This window comes from Eleginops maclovinus, chromosome 7 (assembly GCF_036324505.1).
Source record: "Eleginops maclovinus isolate JMC-PN-2008 ecotype Puerto Natales chromosome 7, JC_Emac_rtc_rv5, whole genome shotgun sequence".
Lineage (NCBI taxonomy): Eukaryota > Metazoa > Chordata > Actinopteri > Perciformes > Eleginopidae > Eleginops > Eleginops maclovinus.
The window spans coordinates 15,017,229-15,045,052 of record NC_086355.1 but is presented as its reverse complement, the minus strand read 5'-3'; the positions used below and the strand labels follow the sequence as shown (position 1 = coordinate 15,045,052).

General features: G+C 40.5%; 2 protein-coding genes across 5 annotated transcripts in view; one reads left to right on the top strand and one right to left on the bottom strand.

Annotated features, from left to right (window-relative positions):
- Positions 1-12,214, top strand: part of map2 (microtubule-associated protein 2) — a 65,064-nt gene extending 52,850 nt beyond the window's left edge. For all 4 annotated transcript variants that reach the window (XM_063888006.1, XM_063888007.1, XM_063888008.1 and 1 more), the window contains 10 exons: positions 352-474; positions 664-805; positions 1,330-1,386; positions 1,698-1,990; positions 4,887-5,021; positions 5,881-5,973; positions 7,787-7,879; positions 9,474-9,555; positions 10,009-10,121; positions 10,433-12,214. In XM_063888006.1, the coding sequence (XP_063744076.1) occupies positions 352-474; positions 664-805; positions 1,330-1,386; positions 1,698-1,990; positions 4,887-5,021; positions 5,881-5,973; positions 7,787-7,879; positions 9,474-9,555; positions 10,009-10,121; positions 10,433-10,654 (1,353 nt within the window). In that variant the 3' untranslated portion in view covers positions 10,655-12,214. The remainder of the gene's footprint in view (positions 1-351; positions 475-663; positions 806-1,329; positions 1,387-1,697; positions 1,991-4,886; positions 5,022-5,880; positions 5,974-7,786; positions 7,880-9,473; positions 9,556-10,008; positions 10,122-10,432) is intronic.
- A 404-nt stretch (positions 12,215-12,618) lies between these two features.
- myl1 (myosin, light chain 1, alkali; skeletal, fast) lies at positions 12,619-18,528 on the bottom strand. The gene is made up of 6 exons (XM_063888510.1): positions 18,279-18,528; positions 17,456-17,483; positions 15,437-15,580; positions 13,980-14,153; positions 13,800-13,877; positions 12,619-13,183 (listed from the first exon to the last, which is right to left on the bottom strand). Exons 1-6 carry the CDS (start codon positions 18,414-18,416, stop codon positions 13,155-13,157), a joined length of 591 nt encoding a protein of 196 aa, XP_063744580.1. The 5' UTR covers positions 18,417-18,528; the 3' UTR covers positions 12,619-13,154.
- Positions 18,529-27,824: the final 9,296 nt, after the last annotated feature.

The following is a 27,824-nucleotide window of genomic DNA, read 5'->3' as shown; positions in this document are numbered from 1 at the left end:
TGAGGCCACATGTTTTTTTTCTTTTGATTTACATATTATATTTACATTCTCCCAATACATCTGTTTCCCTGGTTTGTAGTGTAACCTGAGTGTCATTATCAAAACTCTTCAACTCTTCAAGTACTTAAAAAATGTTTTTTCATTTTGATGTTAACAAAACACATTGAATTGGCATGTTTTTCAATGAATGTGCATGATGTGTGAAGAGCTATAATTAAATGTTAAACAGGCATGATCCACTGATAATGCATGTTTTAGTGCTGTTATGTTCACCACTCTTTTGTCACCCTGTGCTGTATTTATTGATGCCATGCTACTCACCCGTCGAGCCTCATCTTTGTACCATCTCAGGGCCATGCCCATCGTTCTCCACTAACAAAGATCCCCGCCTCCATATCCAGAGTGACCGCCTCATTAGATAGACCTCGCCCATCCTCAGCAGAGCCCACAGTAATACAGAGACTCATAGCAGAGGTAGGTAACGGTGCGGCACGAGCTGAAGGAGTCCCAGAAAGGACTTAAAAACAGATTCATAGTTTGATAGGAAACATGTTTAATCTGCGATATTGCCCTGCTAAACCTATTGTGAAACATTAAAAAAAGAAATGACAGCCTCACTGCTCTAAGGATCTACTTTTTACCCCCGGTGTTGTGTCCCCACAGGACGGTGGGTCATGGAGCCCTAAAAAGAGGTCCTCTGTGCCGCGGCATGCCTCCATTCTGAGTCACCGTGCACACCATGAACACGAGGAGAGCTCCACCTCAATCACCAGCTCCGGCTCCACGGCTCCTCGCAGACCCACATGTAGGCTGCCGCTCCACTAATCAGCTTACTGAACAATGTCTGGGTGTACAGGTGGTATTAAATTAAACCAACATCAAGATGTGACAGCCTTCAGTAAAATCCCAACAAAAGGATTCTTCCAGTATAAAAGCTGTTTTTGTATCAATGCTGATAATTGTTTTTCTTTTCTTGCATTTGACTAAAGAGAGCTCAAGTCTCCCCAAAAGTCAATATTTGTGTTTCTTTCTGATTATCTATGCAGCTATTTAACAAATTTAGGTGGCTTGTGTAGGATTTACTACTCTCATAGAAAGTAATAGGTTAATAAGTGTTTAAGTATTCAACAGGATTCTGTATCAGTATTCTCCTCTTCTCTCGAGTGGCCCTTTAACCATTTCTGTGTTACTCTGTCACAGGGATTTTTCTTGATGTTCTATTTACTGATACAGGTCAAGAGGAATGAATTGGAGCATGCAACGCTGTCAGTTACTTCTTTATTTCTCACACTCAGCCTCCACTTAAATAACCTCTCCTGCCTCCTGTAGCGTTTCAAACAGAGATGAGGGCGGAGCACAGGACAGGACGGGCCCCTAGCATGACAGGTAGAAGGCATTCTTAAAACTCCTGTCACTATGATGCTCGATTGTTATGTTTAACCTAAAATAACTAGTGACTTCAATTGTTTATGGATAAAATATTTCAATCGTAGACATGAATTTAGTATGTTCCAGTGTCATGAAATCTGTATATCTGGTGTTCTGAAAAGTGACTTTCAAAAGCTTGAAGTCGCAGCATCTGATGAACTAATGATTTCATTCTGCTTTCTCACTTGAAGTTAATTTATTTTTACCATAGTTTCCCCTGCACCTTTATCTATTACCTTCATCCCTATATTCCTCTCCATCATTCACAGATTCAGTGCGCTCCCGATCAGCTCGCAGTGGCCACTCCACCCCTCGCACCCCCGGCTCCACAGCCATCACCCCAGGAACCCCTCCCAGCTACTCATCATCCTCAAGGACCCCGCGCTCCCTCAGCCTGATTTCCGGGGAGAGGAAGGTTGCTGTGGTCCGCACCCCACCCAAGTCCCCAGCTACCACGCCCAAACAGCTCCGCATCATCAACCAGCCTCTGCCGGACTTCAAGAACATCAAGTCCAAGGTCGGCTCCACAGAGAACATCAAATACCAGCCCAAAGGAGGACAGGTGACGCTCTTCTCCCTCACTTCCCACAAAACCTTTAGCTCCTATTTTATTTGATGTGAATTTATTTCATCTGTGAAATGTTGCAATCCTATTCCTGTGGGGAAAGTAATTAGTATTGGTAGTACCCATAACATACTTGATTTAAAAATATGTAATCCCGCATTTTGTGTGATATCTGCATACAAAGAAACTTGGCGATTATCTCCTACAAAACCATCACCTAATTCTGCTTTTGAACCTTAAAGTGGCAAATTAGCTCAGAAAACAAACTTGCCTTGACACTATGGATAGAAAAAACATTCAAATATATAACATTGATCTGAAACCCTAGTTATCTGTCAATGTTCTAATGCTTTGATAGAATTGATAGAAGTGTTATTGTCTAATGTCTTTTCTTCAACCTTGATACAAGTATTTCCCATGTCCCCCTCTCTCCTACCTTTCCACTTTCGTTGTCTTGTTGTATTCTCTTAGTAACCTCATTCCACTGTTAGTCTTTAAATCCTGCTGACTCGCCAGTCTCCACCAAGTTTCCACCAAGTTTCCAAGCCATTACAATTCTATAAACTCTTTGAAAAGCTCTACCTTAGATAATAACTTTACATTGATATACAACACCAATGTTGTAGCTGCTTTCAATTCTTTGTTTTGATTCAACTGTCAGGATGCTTGTTTCCCAGTATTGCCCCTGTAATAAAACTACAAGCATCCGCCCCTAGCAAGTGAGTTCATGATGAGGTTTCTCCTGCTATATTGACAGAGTAGATGTGAATAGATTTAAGCGTGTAGCGTACTTTTTTTTTTACACCCCATGTCTCCATGCTTTCCTTGTTGCTCTGTGTCTGATGGATCTACACGAGAGTAAGCAGTTGTCTTAGAAAGCAAATACAATTTCAATTCATTTATCTGAATTCATCAGCTTCATTCAGATAAAACATTTACATATATTCCACATAAGGTTTTGCCATCCATAGATCAGTAAATTCCTGAGGATAAGAACTGAGGTGGAGATTTTTTTAGATATGTAAAATCTGAAGAAAAAATAACAGGCCTTTATGATTCAAATATGTACCTGCACTGTACAGGAGGCCCTACATTTCAAAGAAAGGGACCTGGCTTTGACCTCTCAGCTACTATCGGAGCTGTGAGCAGTATTGATCCCTTTGGTTTTTCGACCCTGAGCTCTGGGAACTGAGAACAGCTCTTCAGCTGACACAAATCTGCATTTCAAATCGTGTTTTCACCCTCCTGCACATAATCTGCATTCACAGGGTTTACCCCAAAGTTTGACAACTATCGTGTTCCAGTATGAAATACAGCCTTAGCTCTGTAGCAGGAAGAACAGTGAAAAAACTGCAGTTTGTCTGTAGCCATCAGCTCTTACAAGCCTCCACTGATGACCTGATTAGGAGTCTAAGCGTTTGGCTGACATCTTTATGACTTGCCAGGTTCTACGCCCCTCTGTGCAGTCAGCCACAAAACAGGGAGGGATCATGCTCCAAACGCCTGCCTGTCATCTGCAGGAGAAACTGCCTGAGAAGAGCTTTTGTGGAAGCATGCATGCTGGGTCATAATCAGTTACTATGCAATATGGCATGCAGTATTATTGCTAACATGCAGTGGAGGTGTCTCGTGCTAAAATAAGGTTGCAGGCAGTGCAGGGAGGGCTACAGCTCACCACATAACATTTTATTATGGTGTGATTATGTGTTGTAATGCAGCTAAAAGTAGTAATGTGGTGCAATGTAAGTATTTGTGAGAGGTTGCCTAGACGGCATATGTAGTTCAAGTTCCATTTTAGCTGCAGTCAATGGCTGTGGTTGGCCAATACTTGAGGGGAGATTTGATTGTGTGTGCTTGTCTTTACCTGGAATTATGTCCCTTCTTTTTTACATCTCTTCCCTGCAACACAGGGTGTTCTGTAAGAGCTTGACCTCCTCATGAGATACATGCAGCACTTTATCCAATTATTATATCATAATCACAGATCAGGTTTAAAACATCTTATCTTTTAGGGGAATTATTTAGCTTGTCATGGATTTGAAAGATAGTACTTAACAGTTGGAACTTTAAAATGTTTTTTATATATATATTTAAACATTAACATTGTATTTTTTAAATTTTATTCAGGGGTATTTTTCTGGTGGCAGTTGTTCCCGAATGTTTTTTTTAAATCTAAAATACATTCAATGTCATTACCCCCAGCACTACAGTGTATGTGTGTGTTCACATGTGTGTGTCACCCCTGGGTGGCAGTAGGCGTCTCCTGTCAGACACAAAATGGTGTTGGCAGCTTTCGTCTAAACACAGGGGTGAGTCTGTGGTCAGAGCAGTCGTCCTGAGTGTCTAGACAAAACCAAACTTGGCTATTTGTGACAAAAACACCTCAGAGCAGAATGAATAACTACTCATTTAATTTGGAAATATGACAAGAGGAAATTTCTCAATACATTGTTATTGTGGGACCCGTTTACAAGTTATATAATGTGACCATTTTAGCTGCAAAGTCCCGAAGAGTTACCAAGCCATGCTACACTTCAGAGATATAATGCACCCAAGTCTCTACACTGATGCCTCTGGATGAAGTGTGTAAGGATGGCGGGCTGGTTACCCCCCCCCCCCCCCCCCATAGTGAGTTTTCCTTGACAGCAGAACATTTGAAAGTAGTGAAATGTAAGATCATCTTAGAGGACATCTTAGATCATCGTCTCCAGCCACAGTGGACTTTAGTTACCCATAACACAGATGTTACCTGACGGCAGGATACTCCTCTCCTGACCTTCATTAGGGCCTTGCGACTCCGTGGTCAAAGTAGTTCAAATCCCCCCCCGACCCTTTGCAGGCCTCTGCCCAGCCACTAACCAGTCACTGACCTCTCCATTCACTGTCTTCATAGAAGAACACGGAGCAAAATATCCTCACAGAGGCCAAACACAGGGTCTCTTGGATCTGGAAGTCAGTGCTGCGCCTCATCTCCCTCACTCTGTGCCTGACAGCGGCGCACAGTGTGACCTGGACCAAAGACCTGCTGGTACACCTTAGCACTGTTAATTATGACGCCGCGTGTTTGCTAGCATTTGCCACTTAAATAATTAAAAGCCTAATTTAATTTAAAACCTTATCACTTAATACAGTTAATACATTTAATAAAGAATTATTGGTTGATTAAGTGTGCGTTTTAATGAGGCTTAATAAAGCCAAAGTCATTTACCAATTAATAATTCTGTACATTTTTCTTTTGCCGGATTAGTTGATATTTGATTTTTAAATAATTAATGGGGTCCACCTCACAGAGCAGCAGCTGTTGGGACAGTTGTTGTATCATATAGCACGTGTGATGGATCAGGCCTCCACACATGACTCCAATATGTGTGTTAAACAGAATTATTTTTAGGTTCCTATATCTTTAAATTCAGGAACTTATCTATAAATAAAATGCTTATTACTTTTAAAATGTTTAGGCAGGTAACAAATTGTCAATTTGAATATGATCACACCCACAAGTATTACTTACATACTTCTAAAATGTAATTGATGAACACGTGATAACTTGTATTTATGAATTAATACAATTTAAGAATATGTGATAGTATTTGAACTAGGAAAGTCTGAATGTCCATGCTAAAGATTTTTCCATGTTAAAGAGTTTACCTGGCGTACATTTTCTAGCCGGTTTATTAACTTAAGCAATGCAACTTTTGTAAACAAACTAGTTTAAGATTTAAAACATTTTTTAATTGTAAATTCTAGTCAGCAACACAGGGCATTCCTCTTTTTTTATACATTGTTTGCCCGTTTCCTCTTTAGTCTTTTTTCCAGTGGTGGTAAAACAAGCTTTCAATCCCCTTCACGATGTAAGAGCCCCATACTATCTCTGTATTTCTCCATAGAGTCATATTTTAAACAAGAAGCCGGACCACACTCACATAGAGACAAAATGCAGCTCCAAGGATAATCTGAAGCACTCTCCCCGTGGAGGCAATGTATGTACTATTAAGTCGTTACCAGTGGTTTTCCCCCTCTTGATCCCTCAAAGTTTGAAGACTGTTTGATTCAGAATTGTCCCTACAGTATATTTCTGTCGTACTGAGAGACATGCAGCAGATTGCCTTGTTGGGCTTTGCAAATCTGAATACAGTGTTAGCGTTGTGGTCTTCTATCATAGCTCCTTAGTTTGTCTCTTCCCTGCACACTCCTATATTTAATTCTTGATGTCATATGTAGTTCATTGTCTCACTGTTCACACTTAGCGTGTTGTTAAACCAAAGTCACTTTTAAAGCTTAGTGTCACAATTACATTTTTTATTAAGTCTTATACCCTCCTGAAATACACATTTCAGCCAATATAAACGTAGCAGCTGGTTTGACAGAATCTGATTTTAGCCACCTTCTTGCTGATAGAGCAGTGCCATAAAACCCAAAATAAACCAACAGTCTGGCACCAAAGAGGCCTTACTGTCAAAGCAAGCCAGCTGACCAAAACCATATGCTGGCAAATGTCTGTTGCCGTCAATGCCCTCAGCGAGTGACTTGCAGTGCCATCCAACAACTGTGGCTTTTAATTGGACCGGGTTCAATGGCCTGTGGTTAGTTTCCTGTGCAATCCTTTAATACTTCATACTTAACACTACACACAGTCTTGTGTTTGGTTGTTAGTTGTCACTGTCTTGGTGCTGCTATCTTGGATGTTCCCAGAGACTAGTAGCTGGTCTACCAATAAGTGAAATGCATTAAAATGTAATATTTTGCCTTCCCTGGTGATGGCTTTTTACTTTTCTTCATGGCAAATGTTGGATTCTGGATGTGCCCTCCATTCTTCCTTTATCTTTCCTTGCTTCCAACTTAAAATGTGTCTGAGTTTACAGCAACATAAATAGCTTCATATTTGAGAGGCATATCTGTACTCTGTGGTGTTACACTTGGTGTAACAATATTTCAAAGCATTTTAAAGTTTTCCTTTGGTCCGCTCCAGTGTATCTCCTCATGGTCTCCCTCTCCTCCTGTAGAACTCTTTAGTGCTCTCTGCTCAACATGTATTGAATATGTATGTGGTGTGTAAGTCTTGTTCCCGCTGCTTTAATCGTGCTGCGGGGTAAATGTATTCATCGTTAGTGTTCTGTACTGTAGGAACTCTGCTGTGTCTGCATCTCACTCCTGCTTTCTCTCGTTGCAGTAAGAGCTATTACCAAGGCAGCACACCCATGTTTTATCATATTCACCCCCTCAACTGATAATTTAGATGTGTGGAGGATGTGCAAAAACCATAAAAGTAAAATCATGATATTCTGCACACAAAGAAGGTGTATGTTTTTTTTAAATATTTTATATAAATGCACTACATTGATCTCAGAAAGTGTTAAAGATTTAAGCTAATTTTTCTCCGAATACCCACCTCACTTCGAGCTGTAATAACCTTTTCTTTGGCCACAATAGCCCTTATACGCCATTATATAGAATTCAGTATCTTGAAGGAGGTAGGATTGTGTGTTGGAGGTTGGCCTGGATTAAAGAGGATCCTCCTTAGGAGTAATAGAAACCAATAATACAAAAACCAGGCTGACACGAAAGGTCAAAGCTCAAAGCTCATTCTGCGTGGTGAGATGAATCTAATTTGCCTGTTTAGATTCATGGTATCCATGGAAGCTGTTTGTCCAGAGCAATAGGGGAACCTCCAGGTCGAATATTGGTGCCTCAGTTACAGTCAAAATCAGATATCTAGAACAGAAAGACATGAATGAAATGAAGTGCCAGAAAGCCCATGCCTTCTCCCACCTCACTGCTCGCCTCCGCCCACAGGTTCTCATCCCCAATGTTAAGCTGGACTATAGCCATGTTCAGTCTAGGTGTGGGTCCTTGGACAGGCGGGGCTACTCGGCAAGAGGTGGAAATGTGAGTCCTGTGCCGCAAGACCATTGTCTCAGTGCCCATGTCAGTGTTATTTCTCTGTTGTGTTTGTCAGTGTTTCATAGTGTTGTTAAAGGAAAAATATGACACCTTTTTATATGGATGTCCAATCAGCGTTGATGGTCAATATCATCAATTAAAGCAGTGAATCCCTCTGTGTGTGCTATATTGACAGAGAAAGCTAAATTATCCGGTTTGAGTGCCTTCATGTACCAAAATGCATTGCGTGCAAGTTTCTGATGCCCAGGGTACCAGCAGGAAGCAGAAAGATATTTTTAACTGTCGCTTTAAATTAAGTGAAATGAAGTGCTAGACGCAATGAGGAATGACAGATTGAAGGTTGAAAACTCAGCTTTCTCTGTCAATATGGCAAACACTGGGGATTGTATAGCTTTAATCACATTTATCGTCAACAGTGATTGGAAATAAATATTAAAAGATGGAATTTCCCTTTAAGCCCCTCACTCATTCAGCCAGCAGTGCAGGTGCTGTTTACCTGACTGTTTTCGATTGACATAGCATTCTCCGGAAGTGGTTTGTGTCCAGTGACACATTTTAGTTTGAACAGAGGATGTCTCCTCCCCCAGCACTTGATTACATTCAGGACAATAGTATCATTTCCTTCTGAAATTATATTGACAAGGATCTGTGGAGGCACCCCTTCAAGGTTCCACACAAACACCTTTAATTCAAATCATACTAGCACTAGTTATACTAATCAGTGAAGTTGATGGATTTCATGAAGATACGATCGCTGGGGGGACGGGCCAACCTGCAGTTGACACAAACCTCACATCATCTCTCGTGCTGCATTTTTGTGGGGGGACTCCTGGTAGATGAACAGCCTCTGGTGCATTGTGGACTTTGTGCTCACGGTGTTGTGCTTTCTTATTGTGATCAACAATCTGCCCTGTTCAGCATCAGTACAAGTGAGACACTTTCACTGACATTATTTTCTTCTCACGCGCTGCAAGGAAGGAGACCAAAATCATTGGTTACAAAAGACAAACTCTAAAATTATATTGTTGACTTGGAAGTGATAGCTGACCACAGGCAGGTTGCGGTGAATAACCTCTGGACGTGGTGTATCTCTTCCTGCTGTTTCTGAAGTATGTTAACTCTGCTCCTTTAGCCGGTTCCCTCCTTATATATCCCTCTGTAGTTTTCTCTAACGGTCCCAAGGATGTGTCCCATAGATACTGTTCTCCTTTACTGTTGTACTCACTGTTGTCCATTATTGACAGATTTTCTGAATGTGTCAACAAATGTATCTCAAGAAGACAGTAACAGCACAGCTTGTATTCCGTCTTGGTTTGGTTGGTTAACAAACTGCATCTTTTTTCAGAACACAGTCCTCTGATTAAACAGCAGTCTTATGTTCTTGTGCGTCCATGATTATGTTTCCTGATAATAACGTGAAATTAGATATCGCTGTGTTCTATATCTTCCTCTGTATTTCAGAATGGGAAGATACTATTTTGATATTCTATGTGAGATCTTTTTAATCTCAGTGGGAGTTTATGAACTTCTTGTGCACTGTAAGCTCTGACTAGTCTTTTCCTGACTTTGCTTCTTCAAGGTGATGATACAGAACAAGAAGATAGACCTGAGCCACGTGACCTCCAAGTGTGGCTCACTAGACAACATCCATCATCGGCCAGGTAACCGTTGAAAAACAGGTTTTTTAATTGATAGAAAAGTGGTAGATTCAAATAATGTCTCCGGAAACAGGCCAAAGAGTCTGGCTATTTAAATCTTTACCGTTGGAAGGAATAACAATGCAAAAACACTGCAGACCTATATTTAATACAGTACCGAAAAGATTTAGGAGCCCTATCACCAGGGATTCCAAAGGACAGTGTGTGCAGATTTTCAGAGCCCACAGCTCCATCTGCTGGTCTCTTTGGGTCTTTCCATTTCATATCCTTTATGCACTCAGTTTTAAAGCGGTCTTTCATGACATCATTAGGCATTTACTTAACAAATGGTCTCTGTTTCAACATACCAAGGTTTTGTACAAGCAAACTCTCCAACCACCTGGACTTTTCTTTCACCTTCGATATTTCATGCCAATAATCTGTAACGATTTAACCCCTTCCTTTTATTCTCCCAAGGGGGCGGTCATGTGCGTATTGAAACAGTGAGGTTGGACTTCAAAGACAAAGCCCAAGCAAAGGTGGGTTCCCTGGATAATGCTCAACACACTCCTGGTGGAAGCCGTCTCCCGGTGAGTGTCAGTTTCCTAATCCCAATCCATGATTTAAAGGAAATTAACATTTTGAGAGATTGTGGTGCTCGCCACATCTAGACATAGCCATACAACGCCATCAATAGATGATGTTGCGGTCAGTTAAGCTCTGAAGGCAACACTGAATAGCCTACAAGCTTAACCCTCTGAGTAACGTCTGGAACAGAAAGGCGTAGTTCTGCTACTTATTGAAGCTGGCAGAGACATACAAAAATAATAGTCATTCTACGTAAATGATATATTTCTTCCTTCCCATCCACATCTCATATCACACCACCCGCCTCTGTTAGATTGAGAGCCAGAAGCTGATGTTTCGCGACCAAGCCAAGGCCCGGGTGGACCACGGTGCTGACATCGTGGTCCGGTCGCCGGACCTGTCCGGCTTGGTGTCCCCGCAGCGCCACCGGGACAGCCAGCTCTCGTCCTCCGGCAGCCTCAACGTGCTGGAGTCTCCGCAGTTAGCGACGCTGGCTGAGGACGTCACTGCGGCTCTGGCAAAGCAGGGTTTGTGAACACTGGATCTCTGGATGTCTGCTCTGCAACCCGGGCATCTTCACCACGATCCATAGAAACTTTTCTGCCCACTCCTGCCACCCTGAAGTCAACTTCAGCTAGACGACAGCCTCTAAACATCTCAACTTCAACATCCATTATTCAACTTTAAGTAGAGACTCGAATTAGGAGCTACTGTACTTTGGTCTTCTTTATTTCACAAATATTTGCTGTTTCTGATTCATTATGTTGGCCTCTCTCTTTTTGAATGATGTTGCATAGAATAGTTCAGTGTGAGCACTGGTCCTACATTAAGTGGTAAGTGGGGGACCAGGCTTTTGCTTTACTGGTCCTGGATCAGTGTTTTTAAGAAGTTACAGCCTTTTTTTCTACATTAAATAAGAAGTAGTGTGGCCAGCACACCGTGCAGCACGCGTTGTTCTTGCTCAGTTCACGTGCATGGACGCCAAACCCCCTAACAAACCAAGCATCCTTACTGCAAGTCATTCGTGTCCACCAATATATATAATATTTAACAAATATATATAGAAAAATGTATAAAAATAAAAGTTCTTTGCCATCCACATGTCCTAAAACATTTTAAAAGGAATGACAATATGGCTATAAAATAAACCTGTAAAATTGCATTACGGCAAGAACTAGGTCATGTTATGGCAAGCATGTATTGATTCTAATATGAAAAGAGGGTATTTTGTAACCAAAAAAATGATTTTAGTAAGTTATTTGCTCAATTATTGGATAAAGATTAAACAAGTTCATGTTTTGTAGTTATTAGTTGTTTACGGTGTAATGCTTGGTGACGATGTTGGACGGCTGGTTTGGTGTTACTGAGGAATGCATCTCAGTCCTGTTGAAGAGCATCACACACGTGTACCTGCTCAGTAGTTAATAGGTGCCTGTTCATACATCAGAACATTAGTAAACTGGAGATTACTCCGCTAACGACAGCTAAAATGATTAGCTGCAGAGGTTGAGCTTGCGTGAATGAACAGTACAGACATTTCTACGCAGGTGGAGGTTGCACCATGAGGACGGGCTGGTGTCTGGTTCTCAGAGGATGACGCTACAAATGCGACCCGAGATTGAGCAGAAGTTACAGCCACTCTGAAATCTGTCTGTGTGCACGTTTGGTGCAGATCCCATGCCATTTTACAACGTACGCTAATGTATCTGGATGTTTTGTTGCAATACTGTACGTGAGAGATGAAAGCGGAAGAAAAAATATTTTGAAAAATCCATTAAAAAGACAATTCATGAAGAAAAATAAAGCGACCGAGGGAACTCGTATCATGTTACATCTGTTAGGATAAAAGTGTTTGGGTGATCTAGTTTCTTTTTCAGACACCATTTGTGGTATATCCTGCCTCCTGCCTAATATCTGCCCTCAGCTGCAACTGTTTGTTTGCTTCTGTGTATTTTCTGCATACACCATCTCCGTGTGCCCCTTTCCCACCTCCTGCTCCACCCTACAGCAACTGTAAATGTATTTAAAAGGTCAAGTAGATGTACGCAGTTTTTCTCTTGTTGATATGACACCAATTACAATAATTAATGACAATAAAAAGGAGAAAAAGTGATACAGGAGTATTGTTTTCTTTTGACATTTCAGTGAGTTTGTATTTGGAATTACTCTTATTTTCTTTATTTTTTGTGGAGGATTAGATTAGAAGATTGAGGTCTCTCTTGGCAGCAAGACTGCAAACAGCTGACCCTCCTCCGTCCAAAGGTGATACAATATCTATCTACCATCACCCCTAAGGCTCACTCAACACTCATTGATTAGTTAAATTACAACAACTAAAAGTGAAATAAATGTTCTATGCTAATCCACAATTAGCTGTAGCTTCATTTCTGGCAGACAGACCTAAGAGTGGTTTCAATCTTTTATCTAACTCTCATAACTATTCCTTACACATGCATCTGCATCTAGTTAGTAGAGTCAGAAATTTGGAAATACAATGGGTGTTTGTGAAAAGTTTATTGTGGCAGAGGAAACAATAAGTTAAGACCTAGGGGAAGGGTTGGGTGAGGATTGGATTCATTTTGATGGCCATTCCTGGGCCAAAGCAGTCCGTACACTGGCAGATAGACAGCCAGTAGACTGTAAGTGGCAGGAGGGGGTGTTCATCATTATCCCACCTTCCCCTCCATGACTGCTCCACTTTGAAACAGTTGATGATAGAAATCCCTGATTAGACAGTGGGACTTGGGTGAATATGAGGAAAGAAACATCTTTCGGGATAATAAGGAAGACTTCCCGAGTAGTGGGAGGAGGAGGAGGAGGAGGAGGAGGAGGAGGAGGAGGAGGAGGAGGAGGAGAGCAAAAAAAGCACCAGTTGGACAAAAAAGTGTAGAACAAAACAAAAGGCTTCAGGAAATGACATCTCATAGTCCTTTGTTTCCCCTGCTTCCTCAGGTGGTACAAGAAACAGCGAGAAGATGTCGCGACACCATGGGGTCTGCACATATACGATGCTCACCAGCGCAGTGGCAGGGTCCTTACACAGACATGATGTGCTTGACAAAGGCTGCAGATGGAGACCAGGGCAGCACACACAGGACAGAAGAGAGGGGAAATAAGTGAGTGAGGAGAACAATAAGTACATTATTTAAAAAAAATCAGTTAAAGGATTAGTTGAGATATTGAGTACATTCAAATGTGTTTAGTTTATGCAACATAGACAATACTTAAAATTCACTTCATTTGATTCGCTGAATGTCCTAATTGACACCAACATTATTAAGTATGTGTTTAAAGGGAAATTTCTGGGATTTTAAATGCCAGGAGAATCATAAAACAGATTTATCTTAAATAATGGACAAGATCAAAGCAGGAAAAGTAAAGATTTAATGACTTTAAGTACTTTAAGTTGAAAACAAATGTTGCTGGATCCTATATTTACCATAATATAGTTCAACAGCATATTTTCCCATAATGACATCATCAGGGAGATTTTGATAAAAAAAAAAAAACTGACAATCTTAAAGTTAACTGAACTTCGAAAGTGAAAATCGATGAGAATGAGTGAGAGTGGATTTAAAAAGAAAAAATATACAGATACAGATATTTTGAGTAATGATACAACCATGTAAAGGATTGTTGTATTTATATTATACGTCATAATGTTGGTATTTGCGGCTCACCCTCGTAGTTGACACAACCGTTCTCGTCCTCCTGTCCTGACATGAGAGCATCAATCTCAGCCTCAGTCATCTTTTCTCCTATAGGGGGAGGCAAAGGACAACCAGGATTAATAACACACACGCACACATATTGAGAGACATTCATGGAGAGACACAGTGGTGCTCACGGCCTTGACTCACCCAGTGTTGACAGAACAATACGCAGCTCAGCACCCATCACTGTTCCGTTGCCCTCCTTGTCAAAGACGCGCAGACCCTCAACGTAGTCCTCAAATCCTGCCTTGTTTGGGTTGTTGACGACGGTCTGGAACATGGGGAGGAAGCCCTCGAATTCTACTCTCTTGGCGGTCATGTCTGCACGGAAAGAGACAGAGATTAGTCGTTTCTATTCAGAGGTGAACAACCCAGGCAGGTTTAAGACACAGCATGAACAAACACCTTGTCAACACATTTTCACCATCAATAATTCAACTCCCCCTTTCTGCTACAGGTGCTACCTCTCCTCAGGTGCTGTGAAACTTGGGACATGTTTTTTCTTTCTTTATTTGTCCTTTATAATCCCATTTGGTATTTCTGAGCGTGCCACAGTGAGTAAGTAAGGAGTGAGCGTCATTTTGCTATTTTGGTTCAAAGGTTACAGAGATTTACACCTGCAGCAGCTCATGTCTGCACAGACAAGATCAGAGACAAACTTCAAAGGTACAATTCTCTTTTTATTATGACATACGGTGTATGAAGCAACAATGCATTCAGGAAGGCGACTACATAAGTTGCAGTTGCAGCACAAGCACGATTTTTCCACTATTCCCTACACAGGTCTGCTGGAGACAATGGGCAACACCACCACCACCACCCTACTGTCTACTGTCTACTCTTTGTACAAATGTGAACATGTTGCCCCCTCTATATTTGTTTGGCAGATCTGCATCATGGGTATTTTAAAACTATAAAGATTTATATATATATACAATAAAACTTATTTTGTATGCTATTGCTAATCCATTATGCAATGGTTAGTATTACCTCACAAACATTTTGTAGTTTGTAGCTTCCTTTGTGATAGCTAAAATGATTGTGTATTTAATCCTAATTTAGAGCTGATTGGACTGGGCATTACCAATTCCATCTACAGATCATTTCTTTCACCTAATACCCACTTAAATGTTTCTCTAAAAAAAAATGACCCTTGCAGCACTACGACTTCCAGAGATGAATAAAAACTGAGCCAATGCTTGTCATTGCACTCTCTTTAAACATCGCCTTAATTAGTTCTGCACTATGATAAAATAAGAACTACTTTATTAATCCCAAACTGGGAAATTGTTGTGTTGAGCAACTGATTGGTTAAACGTAGTGTATTACAAAGTGCCGCTCGTAATGACAAGTACACTGATATCCATTCATTATCAGGAACAAGGTTAAAGTCATTTACTCCAAATAATAATGTAATAGTTCACCTAGCAATACTTGCATTTTATTATTTAGCATGAAATTATCTAAAATAAAATAAAGAAAATGGACAAATCAAATGATCAACAAAGAATTTTCGAAACTGGAAGTCTTTAAAACCCTGGCATCATCACAACAATCTTTAACTTATGAGAAAGGGTGAAAAATGAAACTGAATGTATATCTACCTTCAGCAGAGGGCATTCCCAGCAGCTTGGCGACCTCCTTGTTGGTGGGGTTCTGTCCCAGGGCGCGCATGATGTCAGCGATCTGGTTGAAAGCAACCTTGTTGTCACCCACCCTGTCGAACAGACCAAATGCCTCCCTGTAGTCTGCAGAGAGGAGAAGATATCATCACCATTTTTATATTCAGTAACTGATTTGTGTTTGAGTTGTTCGGCAGTGAGTGCATACATAACTACACCTTAGGGTGCATTCACACCCTTGCACTTCAATATTATATTACTTTTTGTCTATGGCGTTATGGTGAAAATCACAAGCGCTGATTGGTCAGTGGTTGGTTCATCAGAGAGGGTAGGGAGAGCTTAGGCAAAAGACTCGCCAGTGAACTTACTTGTTTATGTACTGTTTTTTGTTTGATATTTATTTGATTTTATGGTCTTATGTGCGAATAAAGGCTGGCTGTGGCCGAACCAACAAAGAAAAACTAACTGATGTCAAACAGGCAACACTGTAAGGATCCAAACGCACACCTGCAGTAACTACTTATCGCCATAGGTGTTGCCAGAGATAAGAGCACCAAGATATTTCAGGTTGTACATTTCTATTAGCAGCATTTCACATTAAGATGCATAAACCTGCCTAACCCTAATCAATATCTTTGTTATTTACGTGTTTTTAGTTTTTCCCCCCAAATAACATAAGGTATGTTTATCTATTCAGCTGCACCTTTATCCCATTCTTTGGTTTTACTATTTATAGGTATGTTTTTGAGTTAAGTGCACTTTTTGTATTGTATTCTGGTGTCTTATTTTTTTTCCGGAGCTGTATATACATCTGCCTTTTCTGTAGTATGTTTTATGTGTTTGTTCTACAATTGGATACAGTGGTTTGCATTTCAGATATAACCGAGGCCGTGGCTGTTGCATGCCAGCAGGTGTAGGCAACTCTTCTGCGTACAGTACTGACCATGGAAACATATAACAAGGGCAAAACATCTCTTTAGGTGGTGGTATTATTGACTGGCTCCTGCCGTGGTCTGTCACCACCCATACTATTTCCATTGCAGCTGCCTCTATCTCTCTCTCTCTCTCTCTCTCTCTCTCTCTCTCTCTCTCTCTCTCTCTCTCTCTCTGTCTCTGTCTCTATCTCTCTCCCCCAGCGCTGTAGGCCCTTTTAAAAGACCACCTTGGAATTGGTAAACATAGATGAGAATATGAGCCCCCTCCTTTTAAAGGCAAGGCTCTCAGTGGGGGAGCTGAGTAAAAGTAGGGAATGCTGACTGCGGTGAAACAGGCAGCCGCTCAGACAGACAGGATTCGTACCTTAATAATATTTTTTAGTTATTTTTATATCATGCTTTTATTGGTACATCCTACCAACCACTTCTTTAATTCACTAATTATATCTACAATCTATGGTTTGAGATGCCACCAACAATTGGCCAGTAGGCATGAAGCACTTTTCATCATTACACAGGTAATGGCTAAATTGATTTGTGGTTATTACACAAAGCTCTCCACAGTTGTGGTTTTTATGTGATACAGTAAAAAAGCTAACCAAACCCTAACCCAAAAACAAGTTAATCTACTTGGTTTTACCTGCTCTTGTTGAATGGAGCAATTAGCACAATCAATGGGGGTTTTGAGGATACGCCATACACTACTTTTGTTTGCACTATTACATGAAAAAAGGTTTCATACAGGCATTCAGACAAAAACATATGTTTTGTTTAAAGGACCACCATATTGGGGATATATTATTTGTGACATGGCATTTTAGTTTTTATTTGTTTTAGCCAGGGAATGTCAAGAATGTCAAAACACAAAAATGACTGATGCGACCATCTGTCATGAACGCTTTAAGACTTAGTAACAAGTCTGTTTCATGGTAGCATTAAGCTAATGTTCATCTATAAGGGAGGGACATTACTATTGTTTTATTCTCAGCGTTATTGAAAGGAGGATGACTTTTAGGGTTTGTGTGTAGTGTCACATGGTATCAAAGGTAAATTGAGATGTACTTACCATCAATCTGGTCTGCGCCAAATTCAATCTAGATGCCAACACAAAACAACCCCATTAGTATGGCACTTGCGAGCGTATTGACATGCCATTTAATCAACAACACAACCACTTCTATTCAAAAGGCAAGCTAACCCAGGCTTCTACTTTAATCTAGACTAATTAATCAGGTCTACACACTGGGATTTAACTTGTCTCTTTGCCCAAATTAGCTTCAAGAGTGGCACCCGATCTGTGGAGGTCCATCTTTGGCTACATTAACATGTCCACATTTGGTGTCTCCCTGCATGGCTAACACACATTAGTCACTATGCGGTTAGTCCAATCCAGGGAGCCGGGGGCGGGGTCTAAACCATGGTGAGCTATCCATGGTTCTAGTCATCTGATCAACTGTGGTCCCTCAAACAGGATGCTACTCTAGCTGTCGACTGTGCACCCATTCATAATGTTCTACCTGGCCAGTAATGTCAAGATAACAATTAGTGTGTATTAAAACAAAACCCACATTTAATTAAGGTTTTCATCACAACTGGCAACTCTACATATGCTTTGATGAACAATTATTTTGCATTCACATTGAAGATACATTGACCCCTTTATTATCACAGTTGCCTTCTCATATTCTCACATTGGCCGTTCCTTATGAGTAAAATCGTAATAAAAAATAAAAAAACTGAGGCCCCTTTCAATAATACCCCTGGGATCCTGAAGTCTGTCTACTTTTCTAATGAGTGTGAATGGATAAATCCAGTCCCATCTCTTCCTGAGCATCACCCTATTTCCATCCCTCCCTACAGCAGTACTCATGCGTTCACGGTGATTGTACCTTGACGGCGGACAGGTCGACAGCGGCAGGTGCTGGAGGTGCGGGGGCAGGCTCTGGTGCTGGTGCAGGTGCAGCTGCCTTTGCAGGTTCGGCCTTCTTGGCGGCGGCGGGTGCCTTTACGTCCTTCTTGGGTGCCATTTCAGCTGATATTAGAAGTACGCTGTTCCTGAAACACAGACAATTCCTGGTTGGAATGACAACACAAGGAGTGTAGCAAAGATTGGAGGGGACTCGGAGCAAGAAGTCACCGCTGGGGCGTATATATATGGGGCTATTTTCCCTATTGACCCCCGTTAACGCTGTCCCAGTGGGAGGATTGGACGGCAGAAGGAAGGGGTGTGTCTGTGGATGGGTCCTCTCTAAACATGGAGTAAATGGCTTGAGTCCAGAACGTGTTTATTTACGCCACATAACTTTAATCAACATGAAAACAAAGCGGGAGAGCGTCGAAGTTTACCTGGGGACACACAATTTACGCAGTTACACTTTTGCGCACGACGTTACGCAGCATTACGCATGATGTGGACCCATTCGGGAAATGTTTTCGGCTGTTTGAGGATGGTTTAGCGCTAAATGTGTTGATGTTTAAAGTAAAATAAGTTTGGACCCAGTTTACCTATATAATAGTATGTGATGAACAACTCTGTAATTCGTAGTCTTAGCCTCAAGGAAAAAAACCAAAACAGAACTAATGTGGTTTTGCTTGATATCTTTCTGACTCCAGTAGACACCTGTTTCTTCCAGGTAGAAATAGAAATGGGTTTGAAATAAAAGCTTGTAAATAAGGCAAGAGCATGCAGAACAGAACATAAGTTTTAGTAAGTGTTAATCTGGCATGATTGGTAATGTCATGTCTTACAGTGACAACCTTCTTCATAACCTTTCAAAATGGTGAAGGTAGCATCACCAAAATATAAGATTTTGTGTTTTTTTGCCCTGACCTGATTGGACACTTTTTTATTCCCTAGAATATAAGTGATTGTAAGTACTATCAGACTGCAACTCTGCTGGACTCATCAATAACTATATAAACGAAGTACCACATTCAGTGCTACTTTATTTGAAATGTAGCATGGATCCCACAGTTTTTTTCTAAAGATTTGAGATATATTAGCCAACATCAGGGTGATTTGGGGGGTAAATCTTAATAGAAATGTACTTACACTGATCCATAGCATATCTAGAATATCTGCAATTTGATGTAATGGTGTTACAGGAAGGGAAAATCACCTATGTCGTTAAATATTTGGCTCAGCATGTGCATCTTCTATATAGCTTCATTGGAGTGATGAAACAAACACATTTAGAATATACTGTATATGTATTAGTGTGGAACAGTGTGGAAAATGCAGGAGGAAATGAGCGCCATTGGAAGTTTGTGGAAAGAAAAACATGCAAAGAAGCAACTGATCAAACCAGATTCGTTTTGTGTTTGAGAAACTGTAAAGGAGCAGGCTTTGGGTGGACAGGTGTTGGAAGTGGTGTCTGTCAGGTCAAAAAATAAGTCATTGTTTATTTCAGTCACTCACAAAGTGTGTTGGGTATAGCAGCACCTGTGTTTAATTTGGTGCTTTGTCCCACTCCCAGGAAGGATGTGACGTAAAAGCAAGGGGTGATGAAGACCTGCTGGGGCTATCAGCTGCTGATGCCAGTAAACCAGACAAGGCTAAGAGTGCAAATTCGGTCTCCTTAATTCTTGTCTATATCCGTCTCCCAGTGCCAGTACTGGAGCCCTGCCCCCACCACAGTGACAGGGCCTGGTGACGAAGGACCTGCAAGAATTCCTCCACCCTTCAGCTACCCCCCCCCCCCACCCCCCCTCTGCTATCAGTGACCCCATCTCCGTGAGGGCAAGCCAGAGAAAGCCTCAGTGGCTCAGCTGTCATCAGGGCTCACCCAGCACCCCACTGCACCTTTTCAAAGTCTCACTTCCCTTTACTCGTTCCCGGAAACTGCCTCGGCCCCTGCACCTGTGCTGCAGTCCAATCTGAGCTCCACTAAAAAGTTTTTTATGTTTTCAGAATTAAGGGAAGAGGTGGCCTTTATTAGGTTGTGATAGCATGTCAGCTTGTGAAAACCCAAAGAATAAGACATCAAGTTTGTTTGAAAATTAATTTGATTGTGTGGATGCTACACATTCAAGTCAGGTAATTCAGACATTTGGCATCATTTCAGCTATCAAAATTGTGTAACTATGCAGTTTTAAGGAGTTTTTCTGTTATTGTCACTAACTCCACTGCCAAATAATAGTTCTTAAGACAAAAACAAAATGCATCAAGACAGTCATTCTGCTCTGTGAGGACAATGTTTGCTCCAGCAATCTGAACCAACTAAAAATACCAAATACCTTGGAGTGTACAGTTACTCATTCTCAGTATCACATTAGTGAAGATAAACATCTCCTTCTGAATAAACATGTAACCCTTTACTTATTTTTCATCAGTCCAGCTCCCCAGGGCAAGCCATATGGGAGATGTGAGGTCAGATCCCCTAAAAGTGGGGAAGGGGCTTTAACTAGGGGCTGGTAAGTAAAGGCTACAACAGGGACACGTGCCATGTGAAGATCCATTTTAACAACAACCATTGCTTAACACCACTCATAGGAAAATTGGAAATTCAATGTAAGGGTGCACAGGAACATTTGTTTCAAGAACATTTGTTTTACTATTTATTCTTTAAAATATTTCACTTGTGAAAAGCCAAAAAGGTTTGTTCATATTAGTTGCATTCAAGGTGGGGCAACTTTATTTACAATGGACACTCCCTACAGAGGTTAGTTCAGAGAAAAAGCAGAGAGATATGGTCAGTTGTTCGATGTCAGTGAGCGAAATTAGGTCTGGCAATAAGAAAAAGGAGCAAAGCCTTAAGATCTGGCTCCTTTGAAAGAGTCATACTTGCATCTCTATGTCCTATCTTCAGTTTTAATGAATAAATAAGGCTCCAGAGTTAACTACACTCATTGTCTTTGCAAGAAAAGTTGAGTGAATGGTGCTCAAATTGAAGACATTCACTTGTAAAGGCTTGATCTCTCTTCTGTATCGCTGTATTTCTTGTACAGCAATGAACTAAATCCTAATGTCAGCAGGCTTAGTGTACGGTGTCAAGTTAGTATTTGCTAATTATCACTGACCAGAAAATAGGCCTACAGCTGACTCAGATAAGACTGTTTTATACTGGATATTTTTGAAAGTAGATGCTTAGAAATGAAAACATCTGGCCTGATAATGGTCTGAACAGTCAGAAGATCACCAAAGTGATAACAATGAATCCTCAGGGCAACTTGAATATCTGAAATGTCATGTTTTCTGAAAACAAAAACAAAGCATAGCAGTCATTCTTTTTTTCTGAAAACCCAAAATATGAATCTTATGATGACTTAAAAGAAGAGGTAAGAAGATTAGGATACATCATCTGGGAACCATGAATCTCAAATATTGTGCCAATCCATCAAACAGTTGTTGATATTTTAGCTTGGACCAAAGTGGTGTACCAACACACTGAACGAAAGACCAAAATGTGATGCTGCAAGCATGTACTGTTCCTCCAAAGTAAGAACCTTATCATCAAGGAGACCTATATTCAGTAAACCTATAATTTCATTCAACAATGCATATGCGTAGAGACATCTGGTATGCCTTAAAACCAAATGAAAAGCATATAATATGGGCAGTGAGCATATCCATAACCTGCATTACTTTAAGATCAGTGTGCAGGGCCAAAGACCTATCGTTAATAGAAATGAGTAAGGTTCAATAAAGCACAAGGCAAAATAAGACTTAAAGAGAGGCTAGTTAGTCTGTTGTTCCCTGCTCAGACAATACTGATTTATAAATATCCCAGTTAGGGCCAAGAGCATGAATGACAGCTGTCAGAGCTATTGACCTTTGTTCCTTTTTTGGGCAGGCTGGCCTAACAGCTGATGAAAATGGGCTATTAGAAGTGTGGTTCTTTAGCTATTTTCTCACTCAGCCAGCCGTATTATTTCCATTATAGTTGAGCCAACGAGTATGCAGAAAGTCCACACAGCTTACTGAAAGATTATTGTGGAATTAAAGTTGTTTTCTGCAAACCGTACTCAGCAATTACACCCACATTACCTTCCATACACCAAGGTTTAGTCAGCTTCTATCTCCCCACACGATGTGTTGCAAACATTATCATACATATTACTCTGAGCCTGACGGGAATAAGATCAGATGAAACATCAGTGATCACTAAGGGGAAATTGGGATGTTTAGGAATCATCAAACGGTAATGGGAAGCAGAACAAATGGGGTGCATTTAAACAAAACACTATTATTAGCCTGCTACTTCATTTTATTTAAATCATTTCACCTAATTTGCATCAGCATTCTGGAGAGATATAGCAGCCAAGAGAGGGAAGCTGCAGGCTCCAAGATCTCACACGCAGTGATGAAAAATATGTTAATCGAATAAGGAAAGGAGAGCGTCATTAACTGGGTTGATTTTCATCAGCTAAGAAAATAAAAGCTTTCTTGGATTGTGTCACTTGAGAATAAAGAATAGAGAGATGTTAGAGGAAGTGTTTTTAGGGGATATTCTTTTGCAAACTCATATGCTTGGAACTATCTTTAATGTGTCACCACCTCACCCACTGGTTTTGTCCCTTGGCGGGGTGGGGGGTTTGCTTCAGGACAGGCGCTATAACTGTCTCCTCTCAGGAATGACGGTGTGATCTGAAGCTCTTTTGCATACCTGCTGCAATGCTATCGTAGTGATATCTCAAATACACCCTCAGTCCTCAGCATTGTCATTCATGTTGACTAAATCATGAGATTTTGAAAGAAAAAAGACATTGGTTAAGATTAACAGCCCCCATGGCCTGTCCTGACCTCTGGGTCTGCATAGCTCAAGTATGATTAATGAAATGAGAAGAACCTGAGCTTGGGAAAAAAACAATGCGATGAGTGCAATGTAGTCTAAGATGCCAGAGATGCTGCAGCTCCTGGGTCAATTTGCCTCTGTGGGGAGTAACGTCAGGAGGAATGGTCTGGGGAATGACAGGGAGCACCAATGGACTTCCTTTGCCACCAAAAATGTAGCAGAGGTCACCCAGTCAGCCATATGTGATGGCTAGAAAGTATAAGCTTTGGTTTCTGGTTCTTTCCTCGGCCCCCCTACACACACCCACCTCCCCTTTTTCAAACCCCTAGTGCTTCCTCCCCTGCCCTCCGACCATTCCAAAAGGAATGAGAATGTAACTGAGCCCGAGGGCACAGATGGAGCCTATTTATAGCCCCTACAGAGAGGTGTGAAGTTTCTTGGGATTTCTAAGAGCGGGAGCCATGGCTCCTTAAAGGGGCTGTGGTGTGTGGCCCTCGTGCTCTCTTTCCCTCCCTACTCTCTCAAAAGCTCTCCACTGGCCACACAGGAATTAGACGGGGGCAGGCTAAACAAAGCTACTCGCTTGCCCTTTTTACTGGGGACACTGCCTCACTACAGAGGAAGGGAATCCAACGCCAGGGCTTAAGAGACAGTCTCCTCCTTCTCGTTCTCCAGCTGATGACCTGATCTTCCTTTTACAACTGGAAGCTGAAGCTGCCCAAACAAGAGTTGTGATGCTGTGAGGGGGTCTTCTTCTAATTTGACAGCACATAATGTAGCGCGGTTTCAGGATGGGGCCAAAGGACAATTCTAAAGATGGATATAAAAGTGTACATATTTAAGCCATTACACTGTAGGGCCGCTCTGGCTTCAATTACACTCTTCTGGGGGAGTAAAATAATACATCAAACATAGAATGATAGTTTCTTTATTAATTACTCACACTGTGTAACCTTACATTTGTGAAGAAAGCTTTGTTTTCGCACCTTTCTCCATGTTGAACTGAGAATCAATTAAAAAAAAGAAAAATATATATATTGAATTTAATGGGGCCAAACAACGAAAGAAGAAGAGTTGGGTTTATGGAACAACTTGTTTGTTGTTTGCGGTTTTACCTTATATGTGTAAACAAAAACAAAAAACCCCAACATTTTGCTAGGCAACCAAGATGCATCCTTCCCTGTGGTCAGTGAAATAATACGAATTTATCATATTTCTTTGCCTTAGATAAAAAAACAAAGCAGATAATCAACCTAATAGCTCTAACTGCAATGATATAAATATTGCAAAAAGGTAAAAATGAACTTACTGAAATTGAAGTTAGGTTGGGTATTTCTCTAAAGATATTACACAGTTTTTCAGCTTTTCTTTCCCTTTTATTAGATTAAATGACAATAGTAAATGCTATTCTCCTGTTTAATCTGCTTGTCTCCTAATGCAGTTTGAATGGCATTGATGTTGAAAGATGATTTACAAATAAGCCAGCCTAAGAATGATATATAAAGTGTCAATATCTTGAAGCTGGTATGCTATTCTAATCCTGTACTGAACAAACATCATCACAGATCCCTCTAACCATCATCCATTATTTCTGTCATCTCAGGGCCGACACTCGGAAACCTGGCACAGAGAATAGTGAGGGAGCCGCCGGTCTATTCATGTCATCTCTTAAGCTTGGTCACCATCTGAAAATCACTCTTGGAACCGCAGACAATCTGGGGTCTCTCCGCTGAGGACAGACAACGCAGTTCATTAGATCCACGCCCCGGCCAATCAGTGGAGGAATTCCGAGGGCAGCTAATCACAGCCCTCCCCTCAATAAAGACTCATACAGTACATTGCACGGGTTTCTCATGGTTGCACAATCATCACCTTACAATGTTCCACTGTATGTGATTCATGATAAACAGTAAGTAACCAGGGATGCTTTTTGGAAATATAAAAAACATATATATATATATATATATAAAAACATATATATATATATATATATAAAAAGCTGAAATAAGAAGTATTTGCAGAAAGCCTGTGAAATTTGTGTAAACATGTATCCCTACTGGTTAGCATTATTTTACGCATTAAGAAAGCTGAATATATAAGATTAGGGGATTACTTACAATATTATTCTGTTTTAAAATTAGAAAATGTATGTAGATACAATTTATTTTCAGAGATGGCAGAAGTACTCAGATCTTGTACTTGAGTAAAAGCAGAAGTACCAGAGTGTAGGAATAGTCTATTACAAGTAAAAGCCCTGCATTCAAAATGTTACTCAAATAAAAATAGAAAAGTATTAGCATCAAAAATATACTTAAAGTACCAAAAGTAAAAGTATTCATTCTGCAGATTGGTCCATTTCAGAATAATAAATATGATATGTTCTAATTATAATTATTGATCATTAAAGTGTTTTCAAAGCTGGTAAAGGTGCAGTCAGTTTCGTATACTGCAGGGTAGTTAGTGAATTTATTCCAGGTGTGATTTATGTCTCATTTAAGTGTTGATTATATTTCACATCATTAATCCAAATCTGCAAAGTAGCTAAATATATAAAATACATGTAGTGGAGTTAAAGTAAACAATTTACCTCTGAATTGTAGTGGAGTTCAAGTACAGGGTAGCATTAAATGGAAAAATGTGAGTAAAGTACAAGTACCTCAAAATTGTACATTCATTCAGGTACTGTACTTACGTACAGTACCTGAGTGAATGTACTTAGTTACTTCCCACCTTCTGTTTTTTTTTTTTTTTTTTTGCAGATATAAGAGAGGAGTATGCTGAGTGTGTTTACTCCTCACAACAACTCTGCAGTTTTTTGCACGTTTTACAATAAAAATGGAGACACTTAGCAAAGAAAGTTGTCAGATCTGTGCTTTTCTTCAAGTTGTAGAGACCATATCAATTAGACTTATAATTCTTATGTTTGTTTTAATAAAGTGCCACCACATTTCCTGGCCAATACTATAAACCTAAGAAAACTTACATTTTGAATCATATTTATCTTGATACTGTTGTATCCCATCATCACAGCCCCTACACGGATCAATACAGTTCCTTAACTAAGCTTGACTAGTTGACCATAATCAACTTCTTACCTTACATTTCTGATTCCTGCTATAAATGTGTCAATCTGTTGGACACGTAGGAAACCTAACAGAGTCTCATTAGCCTCTGTAGCAATGATAATAATGGTGGTTAGAGGAGAATAAATGCCTTGTGTAAATACTGTACAGATATATTTTACTTTAATGAAACACTTGGTAAACAATAGGAATATACAAATGTGGAACTCAATGTGGGTGTAACGTGAACTGTAAAGCCTTTATTGCGTCTGCTACACATGGACAGGTAAATTATATGGCCTCACAGTGTAACTCATATGGAGATGCACTGTCACCTACACATTGCGCATGCCACTATAACAATGAGTCTAAAAGCTTTTGGAGGTTGTTAGCAAACTCTACCACTGGATGTCAGCATTCCTCCACAGATCTGCAGAACAGGAGGAGCGAAGACTGGATTTAGACGAAGGGAATGGGATCTGTAGTTACATGGGGGGTTAGACAAATGCAGAAGACATATACTGTACTCATGACCTAGACAAAATTGAAGTGTGCTAAAATCAGACATTTGTTTGAGCTGAGTAGATAATGATGTTAGGTGTAAGTTAATTCAGGGGCATTCTGTACCTCCTTATATTGTAATACTGAATATGCAAAATGGCATTTACAAAGTTACTGAGTGTATTTTTTTCCAAGTCCAATTTCTGGAGTGTAGGGTATTTCCTGATCCACGCAAGTTCCATTACTCACACCCACTTTGTGCAGACTGCTGAACCCAGCAGAGTGGCAGTCAGGCAGCCTTCTCCACAGAGGGCCGGTCTTGCAGTGATCAGCAAATACACACACCACTCTAATCCCACCACCATGCAGCATGGCCGCGGTCAGTTTGCCTTTTCTTTTGCAGGCAACTGGCCTCAAAGAAAAAAAGCTGTGAAGAGGAGTTTGTTGGACAGAAGGAAAAAAAAAAAAAAGACACACTATCAGATAGAGCCTCACACACACACACACACACACACACACACACACACACACACACACACACACACACACACACACACACACACACACACACACACACACACACACACAACTTTTTGTTAGCAAGTGTATTCATTCTCATTCAGCTTGCAATTTCTTTTGGTTCCTTTTCAATGACCTGAAATAAAGAAAATGTCCCATTGTGTTTTCTTTTATAAAATCACTGTAAAACATAATGAAATACAGCAGTTTAAAATGAATGTGAATGAAATATTTCTATCAGAAAGGATAGCAAAGTTTAAGCTAGCCATACAGTGGTGCTCAAGTTAAATACAAAAATACCTTGCTAAACAACAGCTTTTTGTTATGTCATCGAGTTAAAAAGTATCTATACATATTTGAGATAACCATAGGAAGTCAGATTTATTTGGCCTTGTAGCATACCTTTTCATTGCTCTATCCTACTATCACGTGTGTTTCGGAATTTAAACAGATGTGAATCCTGGGTTCATCCCTCTTTCAGAAAAAGTAGGGCGTTTTCCTGAAGACCAATCTAAACGCTGAGCGCTTCACGCGGTGAGAAAAACAACTGATCATCAGCCAATACACTTCAAGCTCTCAATTGAACCAACACGAGGAAAAGCCAACGCTCATTGACCTA

What these genes read in the sequence shown, in the direction of transcription:
- myl1 (XM_063888510.1), bottom strand. Translation starts at nt 18,416, where the DNA reads ATGGCACCCAAGAAGGACGTAAAGGCACCCGCCGCCGCCAAGAAGGCC. An exon ending in TCGACCTGTCCGCCGTCAAG is followed by an intron (nt 17,484 to 18,278) that starts GTACAATCACCG and finishes GTTGGCATCTAG; the next exon opens with ATTGAATTTGGCGCAGACCA. An exon ending in CGGTTGTGTCAACTACGAGG is followed by an intron (nt 13,184 to 13,799) that starts GTGAGCCGCAAA and finishes CTCCATCTGCAG; the next exon opens with CCTTTGTCAAGCACATCATG.